At 42.9% G+C, this 22663-nt stretch overlaps 1 protein-coding gene across 2 annotated transcripts; it reads right to left on the bottom strand.

The window, feature by feature from the left end:
* Positions 1-1583: 1583 nt before the first annotated feature.
* On the bottom strand, positions 1584-21777 carry NEU1 (neuraminidase 1). 2 transcript variants are annotated; one of them, XM_087708457.1, is made up of 6 exons: positions 21605-21777; positions 10844-11039; positions 9559-9821; positions 7672-7857; positions 6953-7172; positions 1584-4678 (listed from the first exon to the last, which is right to left on the bottom strand). In XM_087708457.1, exons 1-6 carry the CDS (start codon positions 21743-21745, stop codon positions 4458-4460), a joined length of 1227 nt encoding a protein of 408 aa, XP_087564583.1. In that variant the 5' UTR covers positions 21746-21777; the 3' UTR covers positions 1584-4457. The 2 variants fall into 2 exon arrangements, with proteins under 2 accessions (XP_087564583.1, XP_087564584.1); XM_087708458.1 differs by having other exon boundaries at positions 10844-11036.
* Positions 21778-22663: the final 886 nt, after the last annotated feature.

The raw sequence follows: 22663 nt of genomic DNA, 5'->3' as shown, positions 1-22663 counted from the left end.
AGAATAGGACATAAGGATTTAGTGTTAGTGGAGGATTTTAGAAATAGTAAATGAAAGGCCAGTATGTGGTTATATATTAAACCTTGATATATTTTGATGATGATGTTTAAACAATTATAGTCAAATGAAAACGGAGATATGATGATGGTGACATGCATAAATATTTGAGTTAAAACACCTGAGTTAATATGAACTATGTTTGTTGGCTGTGGAAGAGATGGACGAAAGTCTTTTTGTAACCAACTGATACACTTTCTACAGCATGTAAAGAAGGATGTGTTGTCTTTGTTTTAAATTAAAAAAAATTATTTAAAAAAAGAGAATCACTGAAGTTGGTAAGTGACTAACACGGTTGTTAAGTGAATCTGGCTTCCCCATTGGTTTTGCTTGCCAGAAGGTTGCAAAAGGTGATCAGGTGACCTCGGGACAGAGCAACGGTCGTACGTATGAACTAGCTGACAAGCATCTAAAATTGGACCACATGGTCATGGCGCTGCTACAAAGGTCGCTAAGTGTGAAAAATGGTCATCAGTCACTTTTTTGAGTGCCGTTGTAACTTTGAACAGTCACTAACTGAACTGTTATAAGTCGAGGATTACCTGTACAAATTTGCTTCCCTCTAGGGCTTTGAATACTTGTGTTTAATGTACTGTACCCGCCATCTATCTTGAGTAGCCATTGATCTCATCTACTACACAGCCCTGGATAAACCTCCAAGTGGCCTCAACGACTCTCTAGCAAATGCAAATAACCAGATGTCTGCAAGGAGTATAAATCTTTCCATTCCCCATCATCCTGTCCGAGCTGAAGAAACTTCTTGGATGAGAAGCGAAACACCTTCAAAGAAAAACAAGGAAGTCCAGTTGCCTCTTTGAAAAAAAGTACCCTTGGGACATTCTGGAGGGATGTTCTACAGGGAAGGGGCTACCATGGAGAAGGCCCTTTTTCTTGATCCCACCAGGTGGAACTCCTTAAAAAGGGGGACAAGTAGCATACCCTCTCTCTGGTCTGGTGGGTCAGATATAATTGGGAAAAGATGGCTTTTCAAATAACTGGGGTAAGGCTTTAAAGGTGACAACCAACACCTTGAATTGGACCAGGAGACAAAAGCAGCAGCCGATGTAGCTCCCTCAAAAGTTGTGATACATGTGCAAATATAAGCTTGTACACAACCATGTGGGCCACTACATTTTGAACTAATTGAAGCTTCTGGATACTTTTCAAGTGCAGCCCAATATGAATGCATTGTTGTAGTCAAGACGGAAGGTGATCAGGGCTTGGATGCCTGTATCCTGAAAAAGGCTGAAGTTTAGAATAGGGTAGAATAGAGTAGGAGTAGAACAACAAAGTTGGAAGGGACCTTGGAGGTCTTCTAGCCCAACCCCTTGCTCAGGCAGGAAACCCTATAGCATTTCAGACAAATGATTGTTCAATCTCATCTTAAAAAATTCCAGTGTTGGAGCATTCCCAACTTCTGGAGACAAGTTGTTCCACTGATTAATTGCTCCCCAGGAAATTTCTTCTCAGTTTTCGGTTGCTTCTCTCCTTGATTAGTTTCCACCCAAGTGGGAATAATGATGCACTTAGGCTTTAAAAAATACACATTATTTTTTTAATTAGTTATTTTAAACAGAGGATAAAAACTAACAAGAACTAATGTAATGTAAAAAGGAAAAAGAACAGAGGAAAATCCAAAAGTAAAGAAAGAAGAAAAAGATAAAAGTAGTTTCTAATTTTCTTTACAATTATTACAACACATACAAAATTACCTCATACTTTATGGTTACAAAAACAAACTTATTTTCTTTTCTATTATCTACCTTTCCTAATCATCCAAACCATAAGGAATGTTCATTTTTTTCACATTTCACCAAAAAGTCTGTAAAGGCCTCCCAGTCAGCAGTAAAACAGTTTAAAAAATAAATAAATACTAAGCCTTTTAATTAATTTCTTCAAAGGGGTGGTTTATACACAGACAGATATATACAATATAAGTTATGGCTCAAGAAGCTGAAATCTGAGATAAATCTCTGCTTATTTAATAAAAGGAATCACATTTCATTAATTTCATTCATCTTTTATTTTCATGTTTATTAATCTTCCAGTAACTGAAGAGAGTTTACTTCCAACATCTGGATAAAGGCACTCCTCACAAAAATCAACATTGAAAAGGCAAACCACATAAAAATCAAGATTAAAATAAATAAACAAAACGGTTACGGTAGAAATAATGGCTCGCTCCCCTCTCCTTTTTGAGTTTTTCTTCCTTAAGACAAGTTATGATGTGTCGTAGTTTCTTCGGAGGACATTTTGCAAGGATTTGTTTTTATTAGTTGTGCCTTGAAACCTCATAGGACATGGTAGTGTTAATATGTAAAGGTTAGCACACCTGGATCAAAATAGGCCATTCCCACCCTGTAACTTAGTTTTTCAGCACACGTCACTTAAATCTGTCATGTTCAAAATGAAAAAAAAAAAAAGACCTTGCTCGAATTATCAACCACTAAAGCTTTATTCCATGACGCTTCTGACAAGCGTGTGTAAAATGATGCTTCTGACGAGCGTACATAAAATCTATGGCATATAGACCTTGAGCTCAGATCTCTTTTCTTCTTCCAAGAATTAGCTTCACGATATCAATTATGCTACCTGACGGTTGCCTGGAGCTCAAGGTGAGCTCTGTAGTTTTACTGACTGCATCCACTCTTGTATGGGTGGTTCTGGGGTCAGGAATTACCGGTTTATCTTATTTTAAATGCATGAAAAGAATTCGGAGACTGGAAGCAAGCTGGCCACCCACCAAGGTGTTAGAATTGCTTGAATGATTATCTGCTATCTAGTTGTTTTCGACTCCTTAACACCCACGTCGAAAAGGACTTCATGCTTTATAATAGTCAATTAAAAAATGTTGAAAATAAAATGACGGCCACAGCAACAATTTTTAAAAAAAAATCAATTTCCCAAAACTTGGCCCGTCAAACAAGATCGCACAATAATTCCCTGGAGGGCTAAACTGGTTCAAACAGTCACAATATGGACTTTATAGAGGACATGTGATAATTGGAGTTCTAAAAAACAACAGAGAGATGTGTGAATGAAAAGAGGCAAAATGTGTGCAGATTATCCTCTCTAGCCCAAAGGGGCCACAACTTTATGGCATAAAGAAACCTAGCCATGAAGAGTCATCATTAAAATATAAACCAGGGTAAGCACTCCAACTGTTTACAGCAGCATTTCTCAAGCTTAGCAACTTTAGGTTGGCAAACTTAAGGCTAGAAATGGGAACAAAATCTATGGGGTACAAATCACCCACAATCCATCCTTAAAATACAGGCCACCAAAATGCAGCCATTTTGCTGATCTTGAGGTACAGGAGGAGTAAAAACTAAGGGTTTTTTTTTTGGGGTGGGGGGGCTCAATAGAGCCCATGGATTCTGCATTCCTGCAATACATCAGCAGAGAAGTAGCAGATGTAGAGGGGCCGTTTCAATGACTTCTACAAGAATATTTTTACAACCCAGAGTTGCTTTTTCAAGAAGCAAAATTGGACTTTGTTTTTTTCCGTGAAGACGTTTCGCTCGACTGACGTTCAGAACTGAAGAAACTTCTTGGATGAGAAGCAAAATGTCTTCAAGGAAAAACAAACTCCAGTTGTTACCTCTTGAAAAAGCACCTTTGGGGACAACCATGACCTGGACGACTGAGAACCTCTGTAAGTATTTTTATCTCAAAACTATCCCCTGCTTGTTCGCCTCTCTGCCCCCTACCCCATTTCTTTTGTGCTCTTAGAATTCACGGTCCAACGTTTTTATAAGCCGTACAGGCAACTTGCCCTATCAAAAAAATTGGGAAACAGGCTTTAAATACATTCATTTGAAATCACAGGAGTTGGCAACGCAGAAGAAAAACTGGCTTGTTCTCCCTCAGGCATGTCGACATAGGTTTTAGGTGACATCTTCTGCTCTTGATTCCAGTTTATTGTTCAGAAAGTCAGTAGAAAGTGCATAAATTTATCCTTCACAAATCTGACTGAGTCTGCCTTTGTGTTTCGTTCCAGGGATCCGCCCATCCTTACCCGATCTACCCACAAATTCTATAAATCTGTACACATTCATAAATGTGAGGAAAAGCACAGGAAAACAGATTCAACCTCAGAAGGTCAGAAAGAAATAAGAGAGGTTTGAGGAGGGGTTTGTGTGCGCATGTGTGTGTGTGTGTTGCCTATTAGGCAGGCACAAAGAGAAGTGCAGGGCACGATTGAAAAATAAATATGTGGTCCTCTTTAGCCACCCCAACTTCTGCTGGGATATGCCCAAGCTCGCTACCCATGTCCTTCAATTGCATTCTTCAGATCCCCAAAACACGTTCGTTTGGTTTCTCCCCAGTTCAAGCACACATTTTCCTTTCCTTGCCATGACAAACTTGGGGAATGTTTAAGATGCCCCGGAAAAGAAGGGTCAGAGCTGCCCATTGAGGCTAATCTTGGCCACGGAGATGCTTTCTGTATAATCGACCTCGCCCTTCTCGTAAATGATAAAGAGGCAGTGATTGTCCCGCAGAGAATTTCCCTCCAGGGTAGTCATGGAGGAATAGCCACTGGAACCTCTCCAGATCAGGAAAGGTTCTTTCCACCAAGAAGACCCATTGGTGAAACTCCAGCGCAGCGTCAGGTTGACCCCTGCAATGGAAAGGAAAAAAATTCAGTGTGCAATTTACCGTGTTTTTCAGACTATAAGATGCACCTTCCCCCTCAAATGAGGGTAAAAATCTGGGTGCATCTTATACATTGAATACAGAATTTTTGGCCTCCCGAAACCCTGCCCCCTTTGCAAAAATGGATGTGCAGAGGCTTTGAGAGGCTTGCAAAGTGCTCCTGGAGGCTGGGGAGTGCAAAAATGAGCAAAAAACAGACCGTTTTTGCCCCCCCCCCGCCCCCAGGAGCACTCTACAAACCTCCCAAAGCCTCTGCATGCCCTTTTTGTTGCAAAAAACGGTCTGTTTTTTGCTCGTTTTTGCCCCTCGCCAGGTCCCAGGAGGACTTTACAAGCCTCCCAAAGCCTCTGCACGTCCATTTTTATTTTATTTTATTTGCAAAAAAATGAGGCGTGCAGAGGCTTTGGGAGGCCTGCAGAGTGTAAAAACTTTTTTTAAAATTTACCTCTTCAAAATCATGGTGCGTCTTATACTCCGGTGCGTCTTATACTCCAAAAACATGGTATAAGTCGGTTACTTTAAATGGTCACTAAATGAATGGTTGTAAGTTGAGGGTCACCTATATTTTTTAAACTTGCAAATATTCATATGCATGGACTTCAACTCCCAGGATTAACCAGCAGAGTTAAAAAGTCCGAGTATCTTCAAGTTTCCAAGGTTGAGAAAAACCAGTTTTGAGATATTTGCACATTTTAACAAGACGTTTCACTCTTTTGAAGACAGAAAGTCCATATTCTGGACATTCTCCACAGAGGAGCGGGGGGGATAGGGCACCACCTATCTCCTGTTTACAACACAGTCTTTTCAACAGTTCCAAGAGGGATCTGCACCCATTTGCACTATTCAGGTGACCCTGAGGACGCCTTAGTTTCCTGGTGATCAAGGTAATTTAATTCAGGAAATCCTAGGTGACACCTGGCTGGCTGGATAGTTAAGCCTGCTGTTTTAAGATCGGAAAAAATATATCTTTTAACTGCTGCAGCCTGTGCTGTATTTAATGCAGCACATTCTGCATTAAATGTTATAAATAACAATGTTACCCAAACAGATTTTGCAGTACCTCCTACTTCAGTAATGGCCAACCTATTCGGCACCAAGTGCCGAAAAGGGACTGCGTGTGCGCACTCATCGGGATGCAACCTGGAAGAGAATCTGCCAAGTGGCCATGCGCGCATCAGGAAATGAAATTCTGGTTTCCGGTGCGCGCATGCCAGCTTGTCTTCCAGTTACCGGCACACATACGTAATAGTCTTCACCTGTAATTTTGATTCCAAGATTTAATAGAGAAATTAACAGAATTAATGGCAGCTTAAGCAAAGTGCAGAACAAATAGAAGTACTACGGACACAAAAATATCTTGTGTCAATTGCAGACTTTTCAATGTCTGTAGGGAGAGGAGAGTTGTGTATCAAAAAAAAAGAATCAGGAAAAACATTTCCCACCCCCAGCAATTTGAGTGAATTTGGCCAATTGTAATAATAACAACACAACAACAATAGCAATAGCAGTTAGACTTATATACCACTTCATAGGGCTTTCAGCCCTCTTTCAGCAGTTTACAGAGTCAGCATATTGCCCCCAACAACAATCCGGGTCCTCATTTTACCCACCTCGGAAGGATGGAAGGCTGAGTCAACCTTGAGCCGGTGAGATTAGAACCGCTGAACTGCAGATAACAGTCAGCTGAAGTGGCCTGCAGTACTGCACCCTAACCACTGCGCCACCTCGGCTCTTAGCAACAATAATAATTGACAAAAATTGACAAAATCACCATCAGTCAAATGCAAAAAACCGCACTGCTTGGATCTGCACGCATATTACGAAAATACATTACGACGTCCTAGGCCCCTGGGTGGGGCCCGACTAGTAATCAATGCCAAATCCGGCGGAACAACTGGCCGCTGTGATACAATTCTGTTGTTGCGATAATAATAATAATAATAACAATAATAATAATAATACACCAAAGTTAAGCAAACAGTAGCATTGTGCAACTTGTATGCCTGGGTACAGATCATAGGTGGGTTGCCACTTTTTGGTACTACAGGTTTGGGTGTGCTCCCGCACATGCGCAGCACTTCTGCACATGTGCAGAAGCGTCTGGACAGGTGGGCGGAGCCTCCTGCCACCGCTACTACCGGTTCGCCCGATTTGGGCCGAACTGGGAACAACCCACCTCTGGTACAAATATATAAACAGAGAGAAAATCCCATACTTTTTAAAAATTATTTTTACTCACGCAACTCGCGATGGGCTGGATTGGTGAAGAAAACCAGGCCGGATTTGAAAAGAGCTCCTGCAGCCACTGCGGGATCCACTAAACCCTCATCAAATCTGACGTTCTCCAGCGGAAGGGTATTGCAACCGTCGTAACTGCGAACCACGATGCGACATCGGCAGTGGTAGAAATTCTCATTCCGGGCATTCACCACCACGGAGCCATCTGGCAGTTCATAGGGCTGTTCGAAAAGGAGACCAATGAGAAGCTGAGAAGATTTGGGATAAGCAATTCCAATCTTTCTTTTTCTCTATATTTGGCTAGGACCTCACACTTTCTATTGCCAGGGTTTGTGAATCACAACGACTAGGTTCCCAAACCCTACTAAGCCATACAGAGCATGTTTTTTTAAAAAAAAAAAAAATCAAGTTTTTAATTTTATTTTACATGTACATATAAATGCATGAACACCTGGGCACCTGGGTGTCATACATTTTAATACAGATAAACCTTTAAGAAGATGTTGGATAGCCATTTGTCTGGAACGGTATAGGGTTTCCTGCAGGGGATTGAACTAGAAGACCTCCAAGGTCCCTTCCAACTCTGCTATTGCATTGTATTGTATTGTAAGTATAAATGTCCCTCATCTGCAAATAACATTCTAAAGCAGTGACTCCTTTGATTTTTTTCTGAGACGTAAAACTCCAGAGACAAGGTTCGAACTTCGCAGTTGTACTGACCTGGCATTCGTCAGGAGTAAAGTCACTGTAATTCTTCTGCAGTCCATATGGGATGCCATGCAAAGGTTGTTTCCCATAATACCAGGTCATGCCGTGGTCATCACTGAGGAGGCAGGAGATCCCGTCCAGCTCTAAAGTCCCATGACCACAAACTATCAAGCGTCCCTTCTTGGGCTCGTAGCGTTTCTGCAAACCAGGACAAGATTGGTTAGTGTGATGGAATATAGTAAGCTGGGAGGAAGTGCATTTCAGAGGAATAATAGATAGGCCAAGCATCAGTGGTGGGTTCCAGCTCCTGTCGCAACCAGTACACTACACACGGGGCCGGGCGTCCTTGTCGGGCACGCGCGCCGCAAGTGCATGCGCACACCACCGCCTTGTGACATCCAACTGCTCGGTGGAGGCCATGCAGGCACCGCACGCTGTGTGCGCGTGCGCAATTGGCCTGGTTGCTTCAAAAACAGGTAAGGTAAGCCACCGTACTGGTATAGTGGCCGCTGCTCCTGGCTACTACCAAGTACAGCGGTACTGGGCCATACCTCCCAGAACCCACCACTGCCAGGAATGTTGTGTGAAGGTGAAGACAGCAACTCTTTAATTCTCCGGTATGAACAATCAGATCCACATACAAAGAGTTCAATTAGTTACTTTGTTGCTTATCCCCATAACCCAGGAATCTTCTCTGGATAAGGTTCAACATCATTCAATGGGAGAGTCGGACCTTGCCCTTGTGTGCCTAGAGATTCCAGACTAATTCCCCACTTGATTTCTCCCCCTGGCTCAGCCAGTCTCTCTCCGACACTAATATTCTCAGAGTGGATGCTTGATTAGATAGCAGTGTATTCCAGTTTGGCAAGATTCTGTCTATAGGTGTGGAACAATAAAGAACTCTGCTTGGAGAGTACTGGGTGTTTTCCTTGGTTTATTGGGTCTGACAGCTAGGAATGTGAGCACTTAATTGTCGTTTCCTTCACCGTCGCACTGCACTGCTTCTCTCTTCCATCCCTTTCTTAAAAGGGAACACTTCATTCTTCCATGAAAATGCTGCCTCTGCTTAGATTTGGGACACCTTGAAACAAGGCAGTCCAGTTGCCTCCAGAAGAAGCTCCTTTGGAACAACCATTAGCTGGATGACTGAGAATCTCTACAGACAGTCAGACAAGAGAGGCAGGAGCCGCAATGGCTTAACGGTCAGAGGAAGAAACTTAGAACGGACCTGCCCCAATGGATCTCCAAGCAGTTAAAAGTAGTAGTGGAAAGCTTCTATTTTCAGACTTGCAGATTTTGTTAATGTAGCCTTACAATAAAGTAGAATTAGTTCATTTGCTCCAATGGTGTGTTCCGGATCCCGTCGCAACCGGTACGCTGCGACGGGGCCGGGCATCTACCATGGGCATGCACGCTGCGCATGCATGTGCACCCACCACCTAGTGATGCTCCAGCTGCTTGGCGGAGGTTGTGCAGGGGCCGTACGGTGCACGTGTGTGTGTGCGCAAATGGCCCGGTTGACTTAAAAACAGGTAAGGAACTCGGGCGGGTGAGTGGGCCCACCAAAGCACCGTTTCGGTACAGTAGCCATTGCTCCCAGTTGCCACCGGTACACCCGAACCGGGGTGTACCGGCCAGAACCCACCACTGATCTGCTCCTATTTGCTGACTTGTTTACCTGGAAGAGGCAGAAATTTGCTCGTTTGTAAAAATGGCGGTTGATAAGGATCAACACTAGTATGCTTGCTACAGGCTTTGTTCTGTTCCAGTCCCGCATCCTCCTCCTCATGACACATATAAATGGGGGTGGTGGGTGGTGGGAGGGTGTGAAGTAAGAAAAACAGTGAATAATTCAGCGCAATCATTCTTACCGCCTCTATGTTTGAGGTGTAGGCTTACCTGGATGCCGTAGCCCGGTCCAGGGGCAAACATGGTTGTGCCAACTTCCATAGAGAGGTTCCGGGGACGGCTCCATGTCACCCCGTCATCCGAGCTGCGAATGATCATGACGCTGGCAGTGGAACATCCCCGGTAGTGTGCACAGAGAGTATATATCAAGAACACCTTCTTCTCTTCCCAATCTATCACCACAGCTCCAAGGTTGAGACCGTCTGTGAGGGAACCATCATCAACTATGAATGAAGTTGGGCTCCAGTTAGCACCTAGGAGGACAGACAGATCATGGATTAAATTTCTCTGCTCGGCTTTTTCAGTCTGATACCAGCCTCCTCTTGGATTACTAGCAAGAGTTGCGCTGTGTTGTGGCCCGCCAGCGGACAGTGGAGCTGTCAGCAGGGTCGGATAGTGAGGAGGTTGGGGAGGAACATGGGCCAGTTCTAGAGGATGGGGAAGGCGCAGATGAGGGCTCTGCATCGGAGGCAGAAAGGGGGCCAAGGCAGTCTGGCAGTTCTCAGCTGCCTTTGGAGGTAGACAGCAGTGAAGCAGAGGAACAGCAGGAACCTGTTTCCAGTGTGCGCATGCGCAGAGCTGCCAGAAGAAGAGAGCAGCTAAGAAATCAGGGTTGACTTGGGAGTAAGGCCATAGGTGGACGATGAATGGCCCCTCCCATGGGAAATAAAAGAGGAGCAACAGGGGAGTGGGCATTCGTTCATTCGTTTCAGGAAAGTGGAGATCTATCCATGAATCTCACAGACTCTGTGCCAAGTCTTTCCTTGCACAGCACTGCGTTTGGAAAATATTTACATGGCAGCTTTCCAATATAGCTAAGGTCTGTGGTCATACATTCACCTTGGAAAGACTGTTTACCAGGCCTTTGCTGATTATGAATGAGAAGAATTCAGATTCATTTAATAAAAGGGGTTTTGTCGGGACCAGGAATTTGCTTCCTGCTTTTTGGGGAAGCCTAGGTCAGAACACACTGTGCATGCAACCCCCCACATGCCCCCCCCGCCCCGCACATGCCCCACCTCTGCAGATTTGTGCGAGACCCCTGTGCCCCGCTCCCACGCAGAGACCCAAGGCCAGCTGGCTGGTGGGAGACACACACACATGTGCAGTGGAACTGAACTGGGGCGACGGCCCGTGTGCCATCAGAGAGGGTATTGCATGCCACCTCTGGCATGCGTGCCATAGGTTCACCATCGCGGCCCTAGAGACATCTGCCCCCTGAGACAGAAACCACCGCCTACTCCCTCCCCCCTCCTGCTTCTTCAGCCTCACAAACCTTTGTCTACTGATCTGCGAAGGGCTATGAATTTAGCTCCGCTGTCAGAATCAGATGTCTTCCTGGCTTCTGAAAAGGCCAAGAGGGTGCCATAAGGTGTCGCTGTGATGAGAGGGACCCTGAACGTATTTACCTCCCCGATTGCGCCGCCACTGACCCAGAGCAATTGCTCCATGACGATACGAGGCTTCACCTGCTGAGACAAACCGGGGAAGTTCATCAGGCCTTGGCTGCAAAGAAGCAGTTGAGAAATCATAAGCATATCTGTTATCCATGAGGCTTGGCCTCCGCATGGACCCCTGCCAGAGGTGGTATTCAGCAGGTTCTGATCAGTGCTGGAGAACCGGTAGCGGAAATTTTGAGTAGTTCGGAGGACCAGTAAATACCACCGCTGACTGGCCCCGTCCCCAATCTATTCTCTGCCTCCTGAGTCTCAGGTGATCAGGAGGGAATGGGGATTTTGCAGTATTCTTCCCCTGCCCCGCCCACCAAGCCACTCCCACCAAGCCACGCCCACAGAACCGGTAGTAAAAATGTTTGAATCCCACCACTGACCCCTGTCCTTGTTTTTTTAAATAATTTTTTAATTTTTATTTTTCAAAACAAACACAACACATCCTTCTTTACAGGCTGTAGAAAGTGTATCAGTTGGTTACAAAAAGACTTTCGTGCATCTCTTCCACAGTCAACAAACATAATTCTTATTAACTCAAGTATTTTAACTCAGATACTTATACATGTTACCACCATCATATCTCCATTTTCATTTGACTATAATTATTTAAATGTCCTTCATCATAAAGTATACCAAGATTTAATACATAACCACATACTGGCCTTTCATTTACTATTTCTAAAATCCTTCATTAACGCTGAATCCTTATGTCCTATTCTAGCTAAACATCCATAATATTTAATAACAAAATTTTCTAATCCTCCTTTCCAAATCACTGTTTACAATTTACATCCAGTTTCCTTATGTTGTACCCATACCTATATATACATTGTTATCCTTATCCCTCCTTTATTTATATCCTGTATCATAACATTTTCCCCCTAATAATCAAAGCTTAACTGTATCTAACTTAGTTCTTTTTTTATTAATCTTTATATATAATCCAAAGAAATTTCTAACCTTCCTTTCATGGGTACCATTCAATATTCATATCCAATTATTACTCATCATGACACTACACATTGTATACAGTAGTAACATTATCAATTATTTATTTGACTATATCTATTGGCACAAAATTTCACTAAGTTTAACTAGTTTTAAATTATACTCTTCCATGTATCAACCTGTATCTTTCCAGCAGCAAAACAGTCTCATATCTCCTGCCATTTGTGGTGTCAGTCCTCTAATCATCTCTTTAATCAACTTTGTATGGACTCCTCTTAGCAACTCCTTGCTTATAAAATCTCTCATGTAATCTCAATGCCCTTCTTCTGTTTCTTTAATCAGCTTATCTTTGATTGTCGGTAGTGTTATCAATGATATTGCTCTTTAAATCCATAAATTCTTTTGTTTTTTCTTCTGTATCTTGCCATCTGGGGTAAGTTTCCCCTCCATTTAGTTCCTCTTTCAGTATTCCACTCTTTCCATTTTCAGAGACAAATCAATCACCATAAATATCAGCAAATTTAATTTCTTTATATTCATTTTCAACTTTGATTTTGGGGGTTTTAACCACCACGTTTTCCACTTGATAAACATCCTCAACTTTTTTTTTTAATAGAATTTTTTTTTATTTTTGTTACATAGACAACATAATCACATAACAATAGAAAAAGAAAGGTCGATAAAAAAAGAGAAAAAAAAACACACAAAAAAAGAAAAAGAAAAAGAAGAAGCACTGAAAATACCAAGAGGGAACTAGTTTTCAGAATCTTGAAATTTAGGGAACAACTTCACCAAAAAATGTGCAAGAGAGTAACAACTTAACCACAAGGCAAAAAAGAAAAAAAAGAAAAACCTCTAATAAATGTAATTTTTATTAAGGATTTCAGTTACAATAGTCAAATGTCATACAAACTAAGAACAAGAAAGAAAAGGAAAAGTGAAAATGCAAAGGTCGGAAAAAAGAGAGGGGAAATGGTGGAGAAAAATAAGCACAGAAAATATAAAAAAAGAAAAGAATATAGTTAAGAGAAAGAATAGAAAGCGCTAGGGATTTGAACCGCCAAACTGCCGACCTTTCTAATTGACAAGCTTAGTGTCTTAGCCACTGAACCACTGTGTCCCTGAGCACACGTTCTATATACATACATAAAGATATATCTGCACCCACCCACCCACCCACACACACATACTATCCATTTTGACTATGTAGCGGAAATAGGAAACTTGAGAGTTCATGAGATTGATGCTATATGGAACAAAAGTGTGACTGAATTTTGGTTTATTATTTGTATTTCTCCTTAGATTTTTAAAGCATCATCTCTTTTATATGTACAGTAAGATCCTCTTTCATGTCATTCTTGCAGCTATTTGCAGATCCACTTTCGATGCCATCTCTGTCTTGTCAAATAAAATATGTTCCTCATTTGCTGGTTCTTTTGTAACATCTTTTTTAGGCACAGTCCAGCCATAGGAGCAAATTTTGATACGGACATTACTAACTTCGGATTCTATTTCTCCACATATGCTTTGGTATTTTCAATGTTAAAAGAGTTTGTGTCATTTTATATTCTCAATTAATTAGCTGTGTATTTTAGACAATATCTCAAAAGTAGTTAACAATTTCTAAATGTGATTGGAAGAGGAAGCTTACGAACATAGTGGCTTTTAAAAGGTGCTGACTGTGGTTGTGAACAAGACGGTTATTTCTGTTGTCTCCCAGTGGTCAAAACCCAGTGGGAACCAGTCTTGTGGTCTCTTTGAAAGTAACAACTGTTCAGAGTTCATGTGGGCGATCTCCTGTCCTCTCCTGGTCCAGAAAAGTTCTGAAGAGCTGGTCTACTCACCTGCTTTTCGTTACAGGTAGTTTTTGACTTACAACAGTTCATTTAGTGACTATTCAAAGTTACAACAGCACTGAAAAAAGTGACGCAACTGTTTTTCACAGTTACAACCTTTGACGCAGCCCCATGATCATGTGATCAAAATTCAGATGCTTGGCAGTTGGTTCATATTTATGACCGGTGCCGTGTCGTAAGGTCATGGGATCCTCCTTTACGACCTTCTGATGAGCAAAGTCAATGGGGAAGCCAGTTTCATTTAACAGCTAGGTTACTAACTTAACAACGGCAGTGATTCATTTAACAGCTGTGGCAAGAAAGATTGTGAAATGGGGCAAAACTCAGCGTCTCACTTAACAACCGACATTTTGGGCTCAATTGTGGTCGTAAGTTGAAGACTACCTGTATTGATCACCGTCGTTGGCTCTGCTTTTCAGTCTGCCAAAAATCCCAATCAGAACTAAGCATATTTAGAAGTCACAAATAAAAAGAAAAAACCCAGAAACACTCAAAGTAAATATATACTGTAACAAAGCAAATCTAACACTCTGTTAGTAGTTGCAGAAATGATAACATTTCAGATTTCATAAAAGATAAGGGATAGAGGATCAAATGCTGAGCTCCGTGGAGGAAAAGCGTGATATTAAATATTATAAACCGGACAAAACCTTCAAACAAATTTCCATTGCTTCTTACATATCCCTGACATTTCCTGTTAACTGCTGGGCACATGATCAGAAGTGAAAATGAATCATTTTGCAACAGCAGAATATTTGACTCCTAAAGATTCACAGTGACCTCAAACCTCATCTAGTTCTGTTATGAGTTTGGAGTTAAAAACATAGGAGATTTATATATACACTTCCCCCCCCCCCCAAATATTAACTATGTTTTTTCAAAAATAAACTAGGGTGTACATTAAGAGGCCTTTCAGGATAATATTTTGCCCTCCAAAGTTTTAAGGGCAGCCAGCAGCCCCTCCAAAATAATTATCCATTTTTAACTGTTATTTTTAATAGACTTGACTTCCGAACCAATTGCTTAATGACCAAAGTTACAAAGAACTAAAAAAAAGTTACTTATGACTTCTCCTTAAAGTTATGACTGCTGTACTGTCCCTGCAGTCATATGGATCACCTTTTGGGTGCTAGGCAACTGGTTCGTATTTACAACAGGTTGTAGAATCCTGAGGTCATATAATTTCATTTTGTGTTGTTATTGTTGTTGCCATTTTCTGGCAAAAAACACCCATTGGATAAGATGGATTTGGATTTATGACCTGTAATCTGCATAAAAGCCACGATATCACATTTAATGACCATTGTAAAAATGACTCTGGTCATATGGTGACTTGACTTACAAACGCAACAACTTACGACCAAAATTCCAGACTCAATTTTGGTTTTAAATTGAGGACTTCCTGTACAGCTTTTTCCTCCCCTCCTGTGCCTCGAAGTCAATCTTGAGTCTTGACCCTTGGTGAATATATGGATAAATTCCCCAGCTTGGAAGTGCCTTGCACATTTTTCCGTTCCTGGGGCTGAGAGGGAGGGAGTGGCCCAAGCTGGTTTCATGTCTAAGGGAAGACTAGAACTCAGAGTTCATTGTGTCTTTTATAGCTAACTGGCTCTCTACTATATTATAGTTAATTATTTTTTTTCCTGCAATTAACAACTCTCTAGATCAGTGTTTCTCAACCTCGGCAACTTGAAGATGTCCGGACTTCAACTCCCAGAATTCGCTGGCTGGGGAATTCTGGGAGTTGAAGTCCGGACATCTTCAAGTTGCCGAGGTTGAGAAACACTGCTCTAGATTCTTATCTTGCATTTCATAGACAACTAAAAGTGGCAAATATACTAATATTCCTTCCACTTCCTATTTTCCCCACGCAATCCTGTTAGGTGAATTAGGCTAAGTGTGACAGATCAAAGTCACCCAGCCATTTTCCTGCACTCACAGAACTCACAGTCACCTGATTTCTAGGTCAACATCTTAACCAGTGAACTAAACTGGCCCTTTTAATATTTTAGCCTAGCTTACATCTTGACTTGCAACCCTAGACTCCCCACTCAAAGATCAGAGGCAGCCCTCTCCCTTAAAACGATTACATGTAGCAATAACTTAATAAAACCAGGGTTTAACAAAGGAGAGTGATTCATGTAGTTGTAAACTTAAACTAAATAAAATCACATCTTGGGTTAGCACAATGCAGGAATCCTATCTTTTTTTTCCTTATTGTCTTCTAGGCTGACATCACACTCCCTTTGGCACAAAAGCTGGTCCCGGGACTTTAAGCTAATCCTTCTCTCCTCAGCAAGGTAAACACACACCTGATAACATTATTTTAAATTGTCCTTGAATTGTCCTTCCCCCTACACCCATACCCGAAGCAGCCCTACTATCAGCTGATTGACAGACTCCCTCTGAAAGCATCCATGCAAGATCTTCAAGCAAAACCAGTTTTGGGATGGTGTTATTCCCCCCCCCCCCCGCCCATTCGTTCAATCCTGTCCAATTCTCAGAGACTGCATAGAGACAAATCCCTGCAGTTTTCTTGGCAAGGTTTTTTTCAGAAGTGGCTTGCCATTATTTCTTTTCTTATACAGTAATTAATACGCTCTGATGCTAAGGAGTTCTACTCCCCTGCCTCACCTGAAAAGAACTCTGTTCCAAATGCCAGTTACCTTATATTAACAAGCTCGGATCAGAGGTGGGTTGCTACTGGTTCTCACTGGTTCAGCCAAATCGGTAGTGGTTTGTTGGTCTGGGTCGCAGAACTGGCAGCGACACAGGCTGGCCACATCTCCAAACTGGTCGCCGCTGGCATTGCCGGCATGGATTTTTGTCCTTTTGCATGCACAGAACATTTTACAGGCAACTGTGCATGTGCGGCAGTGCGCATCAGGCACGCGCGTGAAACGAACCACCAGTAACGTCAGCAGCAACCCACCCCTGGCTCTGATGCTAAGGAGTTAGACATTCTACTCCCCTCCCCACCTGAAAAGAACTCTGTTCCAACTGCCAGTTGTTTCACAGTCTATTACCTCAGTTCAAACTGTCGGACGATCCACTCCTTCACTCAGGAGCAGTCTGGGGCTCCTTATAGTACTAAACGTCGGTACCTCACCAAAATGTCTACGCCTTCCACCTGCTTCCGGACTCAAGGTGGCGGGAGCAATATTCCCTTATGTGTTTCAATCACCGACCACCACTGAGCCAACGGATTGAACCGGATTTCTCCTGCATTGCCTGATCACATAGTTTTATCGCAAGGCACGGGTATCCAGCTAGCACTACATATTACAGCGTCTCATTGATACAATCAGGGCTGAAATCTATCCAGTTCCCAGTGATATTTTTAAGTCTTGGTAGTTTCTGTTGTTTTTCTAACTCTAACCTTTCCTTTGCACTGCAAGCATCACTATTCAATACTATTCTGGGATCAGAATAGGACAACTCGCCACAGCCAACTCTCTGCGGCAAACTCACCATAGCCAATTTACCATGGCTAACTCACTGCAGGGCAACTCACTCCAGAACAATTTAATAATTCAATTTAATTATTGAATATTTTTTTTAAAAATGCCATTCACATTTCATTCTGTCACTCCTGTTGCATCCTTCCTTTAGTGATTCTATTCTACCATTTCTTTGATGTTAGTGTAATTCTTGTCCCGCAGTGAGTTGTCTTGTGGAGAGTTGGCCACAGCAAATTGGCCGTGACAAGTTGGCTGCGGTGAGTTAGCCATGGTGAGTTGGCCGGAGCAAGTTGACTGTGGTTGTGTGAGTTGTCATACACCCTTTTGGAAGTGGGAGAGCAAAGTTATTTCAAACAAGGCTTAACTTCTCCTTAACTTCATCCTGTGTCAAAATTGTGACAGCAGGAACAGCAGTGCCTTCTGGTTTCATCACAGACAAACCAAGACTTGACAAAGAGACAGTGAAAAATATCCCAGTCTTTTTTTCTGCCCACTCAAGAATGGGAAACATGCAGGTAAGTGCAGCTGTCAGGGACAAAAGGTACAAAGATCAGAGCACAGGACAAGAAGGAGATTACCAAAGAGTGAAAAATGTGATGGGGAAATAAACAAGCCCAACAGACATTGCTAGGCTCTGCACTAGTGTTGGGATTCAAAAAATCTAACAACCGGTTCTCTGCCCTAATGACCATCTGGGTAGGCGGGGCTCATTGGTCATGTGACTGCATGGGCGTGGCCAACTCAATGTCACTCAGGTCAATGGGCACTTCACCTTAGCTGTTAGAATGTAATAAGGGTTAACCGGAGAGGCAGTTTATGTAAGCAGAGCAATAAAATTAGGCTAGAGACAACACCAGAGTGTTTCCTTCCTGCCTTCCTTACAGGATTAGCCCTGCAAAGTGGAAAAAAGCAAAAGGAGATTTCCTCCCACAACCGGTTCTCTAAACTGCTTAGAAAGTTAACAACCAGTTCTCCCGAATAGGTGCGATCCAGCTGAATCCCACCACTGCTCTGCACAGAAAAGAATGTAAAACATTTTGCAAGAGAAACTGTAAATACACCTAGCTGTGATTGTCAAAAAAGGGACCCATCACTCAGACATTATATATAAGTAGTCCTCGACATACGATCACAATTGAGCCCCAAATTTCTGTTGCTAACGGAGACAGATATTAAATTTTGGCCCATTTTACGATCTTTCTGATCATAGTTGATAAGTGAATCAGTAGAGTTGTTAAATTAGTAACAGGGTCAGAAGGTTGCAAAAGGGTGGTCGCATGACCCCAAGGACACTGCAACCGTCATAAATATGAATCCGTCTCCAAGCGTCTGAATTTTGATCAAGCGACGATAGGAATGAGGCAGTGATCGTGTGAGAAATGGTCATAAGTTACTTTTTTCAGTGCCAGGGTAACTTTGAATGGTCACTAAAACAAAGTGTTGTGAGTCAAGGACTAGCTGTATGTAAACGATCTTGCTAATTACAGGTAGTCTTTGACTTAATTGAGCCATAATTGTAATTGAACTTGAGAATGTGAACGTGAGACATTGTAAATTCAAGATGGTTACTGAGCACTTAAATTTTGGCCACGTGACCGCCGGGTGAGGGGCAGCTGGCTGTCCGAATTTCAGAACCAGGTTGTAAGTAGCTTTTTTTTGAAGGGGGGGGGGAATTGTAACTTTGGACAGTTGCTAAATGGTTATAAGTTGAGAACTGCCTGAATGGTCTTCATGGAATTTTGCAGTCTGAGACATTTAATAAATACCTAAATTTCCTAGAAAAGCTATCCTGAGCCTGATGTCCCTTAGATGTGTTGAGGTTGTAATGCCCATTATTTATTTACTGATGTACAAATTGATTTGTAAAACTTTGCTTTACAAACCTTAAACCTAACAATTCCGAGTACTATGCTCCCACACAGGGCTCAGAAGCTGCCAGTCTGAGAACTGCCTAAAACTGTCCTATACATAAGCCCTAATTATGCCCAATCAAAATAGGATAGCTTAATAGACAAACACAAGCAAACAAGATCTCCCTCAGCTACCAACTGCAAAATTTCAATTCATTCTCTTTACTAATCATATCATTTACAGTAACCTCAGGAGAGAGAGAGTTGTCTCAAGTCTACTGTAGAGATATATAAAAAATGGCAAATGCACTCACTGGTATCACTCACTCACTGATCACGAAATCTCCAGAACCGTAAAGCCTACAAACTTGAAATTTGGCACATATGTTCCCCTTGGCTTCTAGGTGCTCGCTAAGAATGGATTTTTTTGAAACGACCATCAGATCATTAATATTTCTTATAAAATAATTAGCACGCTCTGATGCTAAGGAGTTCTACTCCCCCTCCCCACCTGAAAAGAACTCTATTCCAACTGCCAGTTGCCTTATATTAACATGCTCAGATGCTAAGGAGTTAGGCATTCTACTCCCCCACCCCACCTGAAAAGAAGTCTCACTTTCCGTTACCTCACTTCAAACTGGCAGACGTTCCACTCCTTCACTCAGGGGTACTCTGGGGCTCCTTACAGTACTAAATATCGGTACCTCACCAAAATGTCTACACCTTCCACCTATGAAACTGCTTCCGGACTCAAGGTGGTGGGAGCGATATTCCCTTAGATGTTTCAATCACCGATCACCACTGAGCCAATGGACTGTAATCAAATCCTTCCTGCTTAGCCTGATCACATAGTTTATGACCATTGTTAGCACAGGTATCCTGCTAGTATGTGTGGTGTGTGTGTGTGTATGTGTGTATGTATGTTTATGTATGTGTGTGTGTTTATGTATGTATGTATGTATATATATGTGTGTGTGTGTTTTATTTGTGCAACAAAGGCAACAGTAAAAATATTGGGTTTCTGTCGTGATGGACTCTTGTGACGAGCCGATTGACAGAGAATGGAAGCAGTTAGCTTCCTCCCATAATTGGGGCAAATGAAGTGTTAGTACTGCTTTATAATGCTTTGGAAATGCCACCATTGGAATACTGCATTCAGTTTTGGTCACTACAATATAAAGATGTTAAGACTCTGGAAAGAGTGCAGAGAAGAGCAACCAAGATGATTAGGGGACCGGAGGCTAAAATATATGAAGAACAGTTGCAGGAACTGGGGTATGTGTGAAAAGAAGAGGTGACAGAATAGCAGTGTTCCAATATTTGAGGGGTTGCCATAAAGAAGAAAGGTCCCAAAGATGCTTTTTCAAGAGGCAACAGGACTTTCTGGGTTTTCTTTGAAGTTGTTTCACTTCTCATCCAAGACGTTTCTTCTTCTTTGTCCTCAAAGAAAAAAACGGAAAGTCCCCGTTGCCTCTTGAAAAAGCACACTCGTGACCTGGATGACTGAGAATCTCCATAGACATAAAGAAGGAGGTGTCAATCTGTTCTCCAAAGCACCTGAAGACTAGGTGGAAAGTAACTAAGGATAGAAGCAACATAGAATAAGGAGAAAATGTTCTGACAGTGAGGACAAACAACTGGTGTAACGGTTTGCTTCCAGACCTTGTGGATGCTTCGTCTCTTTTTTTTTTTAATTCAGTTTTTGCATTATTTCAGTTTTTGCATTATTTGTGTTTTTAAAAAAGAAGAGCAAGGAAATGCACACACACACAAAAAGATGTTGGCTAACCATTTGTCTGAAGCCGTGTAGGGTTTGCTGCCTCAGCAGGGGGTTAGGCTAGAAGACCTCCAAGGTCCCTTCCAACTCTTGTTCTATTCTATTCTTTACACGTTGTACTCTGACAATAACGGTTTGAATTGGAAAAAAAGAAAAAAAGAAGAAGAGAGCGGACATCCATCTGTCTGCAATGCGGCAAGGTCTCCTGCTTCAGCAAGGGGTTGGACTAGAAGACCTCCAGGGTCCCTTTCCAGCCCCGAAAGGCGTCCTAAGTTGCTCCTTCGCCGGCTGGGACGTGAACCGGTCCACACACGCCGCACGCGTGTGAACCACCCAACAATCCGGAGCAGCGAAGCAAGCCGGCTAAACTTCAACTACCATCGCCACCACAACAATCGCCCTGCTATTGTGAGTCACCCGAGTGGCGGGAGTCCCTTCCCCGGGCGACCTCCTGTCTCCTCCGGTCCTTTTGCAGCTTAGCCAAGGGACGCGGCTTCGGTTGCTCCTCCAAGGCAGCCCCTCTGCCTGGCCACCTCCCCACCCCACCCCACCTTTCCCCGCACGCAGGAGGCATCTGGGTCAGGGGGGGCTTCGCTTAGCCCGAAGGGGACTTCTTCATTCAGACGATCCCAGCGCCCAAAGCGGGCATCTGTGTCCCCCCACAAAAAGTCGAGCGACTCCACGCCGGCGTTACCTGATCCGGAGTGACCATCCCGGAGATCTGGCACCAGCACAGCCCCAGGCACAGGAGCCCCCAAACGGAGGGTCTCCTCCGGGCAGAGCCCGAACCGCCCCGCGAAGGCGCTCCCCGCGGGAAGTCGCAGCCAGCCTTCATTCTCTCCCTCTCTCTTTCTCTCTCTGTGTGTGTTTGTGTGTGTATTGGGCGGAAGTGACGATCAAGGCCGATGGAAGGAGGAGGCTGCTGCTGCTGTTGCTGTTGTTGTGGTTGCTGCTATTTTTCCTTTTTTCCCCGTCCTCCAAACCGGATCTAAGTGGGTGGACGAGGCCCTGCCCCTTTCCTCTTTTCAGGCATTTATTGATGGGTTTCTATGATGAAATGTATTGTTTCATCATAGAAAATAAAATACAGTGAGACAGACAACTAACAGATGATTAACAGAGTTGGAAGGGACCTTGTGGGTCATCTAGTCCAACCCCCTGCCCAAGCAGGAGAACCTATTCTGTTTTTGACAGGCAGCAGTCTGGTCTCTTCTCGAAAGCCTCCAGTGATGAAGCTCCCACAACCTTTGGAGGCAAAGCTGTTCCAGTGCTTGATTGTTCTCACTGTCAGAAAACTTTTCTTTATTTCCAGGTTGAATCTCCTTGGTCAGTTTCCATCCATTATTCCTTGTCCGGTCTTCGGGTGCCTTGGAAAATAGCTTGACTCCCTCCTCTCTGTGGCAGCCCCTCAAATATTGGAACACTGATATCATGTTCCTCCTGGTCCTTCTCTTCACTAGACCTGCCATGGCCAGTTCCTGTAACCGTTCTTCATATATTTTAGTCTCCATTCCCCTAACCATCCTGGTTGCTCTTCTCTGCACTGGAGAACTATACAATGCAATACAATACAATACAATACAATACAATACAATACAATACAATACAATACAATACAATACAATACAATACAATAGCAGAGTTGGAAGAGACCTTGGAGGGCCGACTGTCACTTATGATGGGTGTAATAATAACCTGGCATCAATTGGTTCATACAGGTAGCCCTCGATTTACAACAGTTCAAAGTTACCAC

The sequence above is a fragment of the Thamnophis sirtalis genome, unplaced genomic scaffold, assembly GCF_051295495.1.
Source record: "Thamnophis sirtalis isolate CommonGarterSnake01/CBP01778 unplaced genomic scaffold, rThaSir2_p1.2 scaffold_3, whole genome shotgun sequence".
In the NCBI taxonomy this organism is placed as follows: Eukaryota; Metazoa; Chordata; class Lepidosauria; order Squamata; family Natricidae; genus Thamnophis; species Thamnophis sirtalis.
Note: the sequence above shows the minus strand (reverse complement) of the source record. Positions and strands in the feature narration are given on the sequence as shown.

Coding starts and splice junctions, on each gene's coding strand:
- NEU1 (XM_087708457.1), bottom strand. CDS start 21,745: ATGAAGGCTGGCTGCGACTTCCCGCGGGGAGCGCCTTCGCGGGGCGGT. Junction 9,822..10,843: donor TCGCAGATCAGTAGACAAAG/GTTTGTGAGGCT, acceptor CTGTCCTCCTAG/GTGCTAACTGGAGCCCAACT. Junction 4,679..6,952: donor TCCAGCCCATCGCGAGTTGC/GTGAGTAAAAAT, acceptor TTTCCATTGCAG/GGGTCAACCTGACGCTGCGC.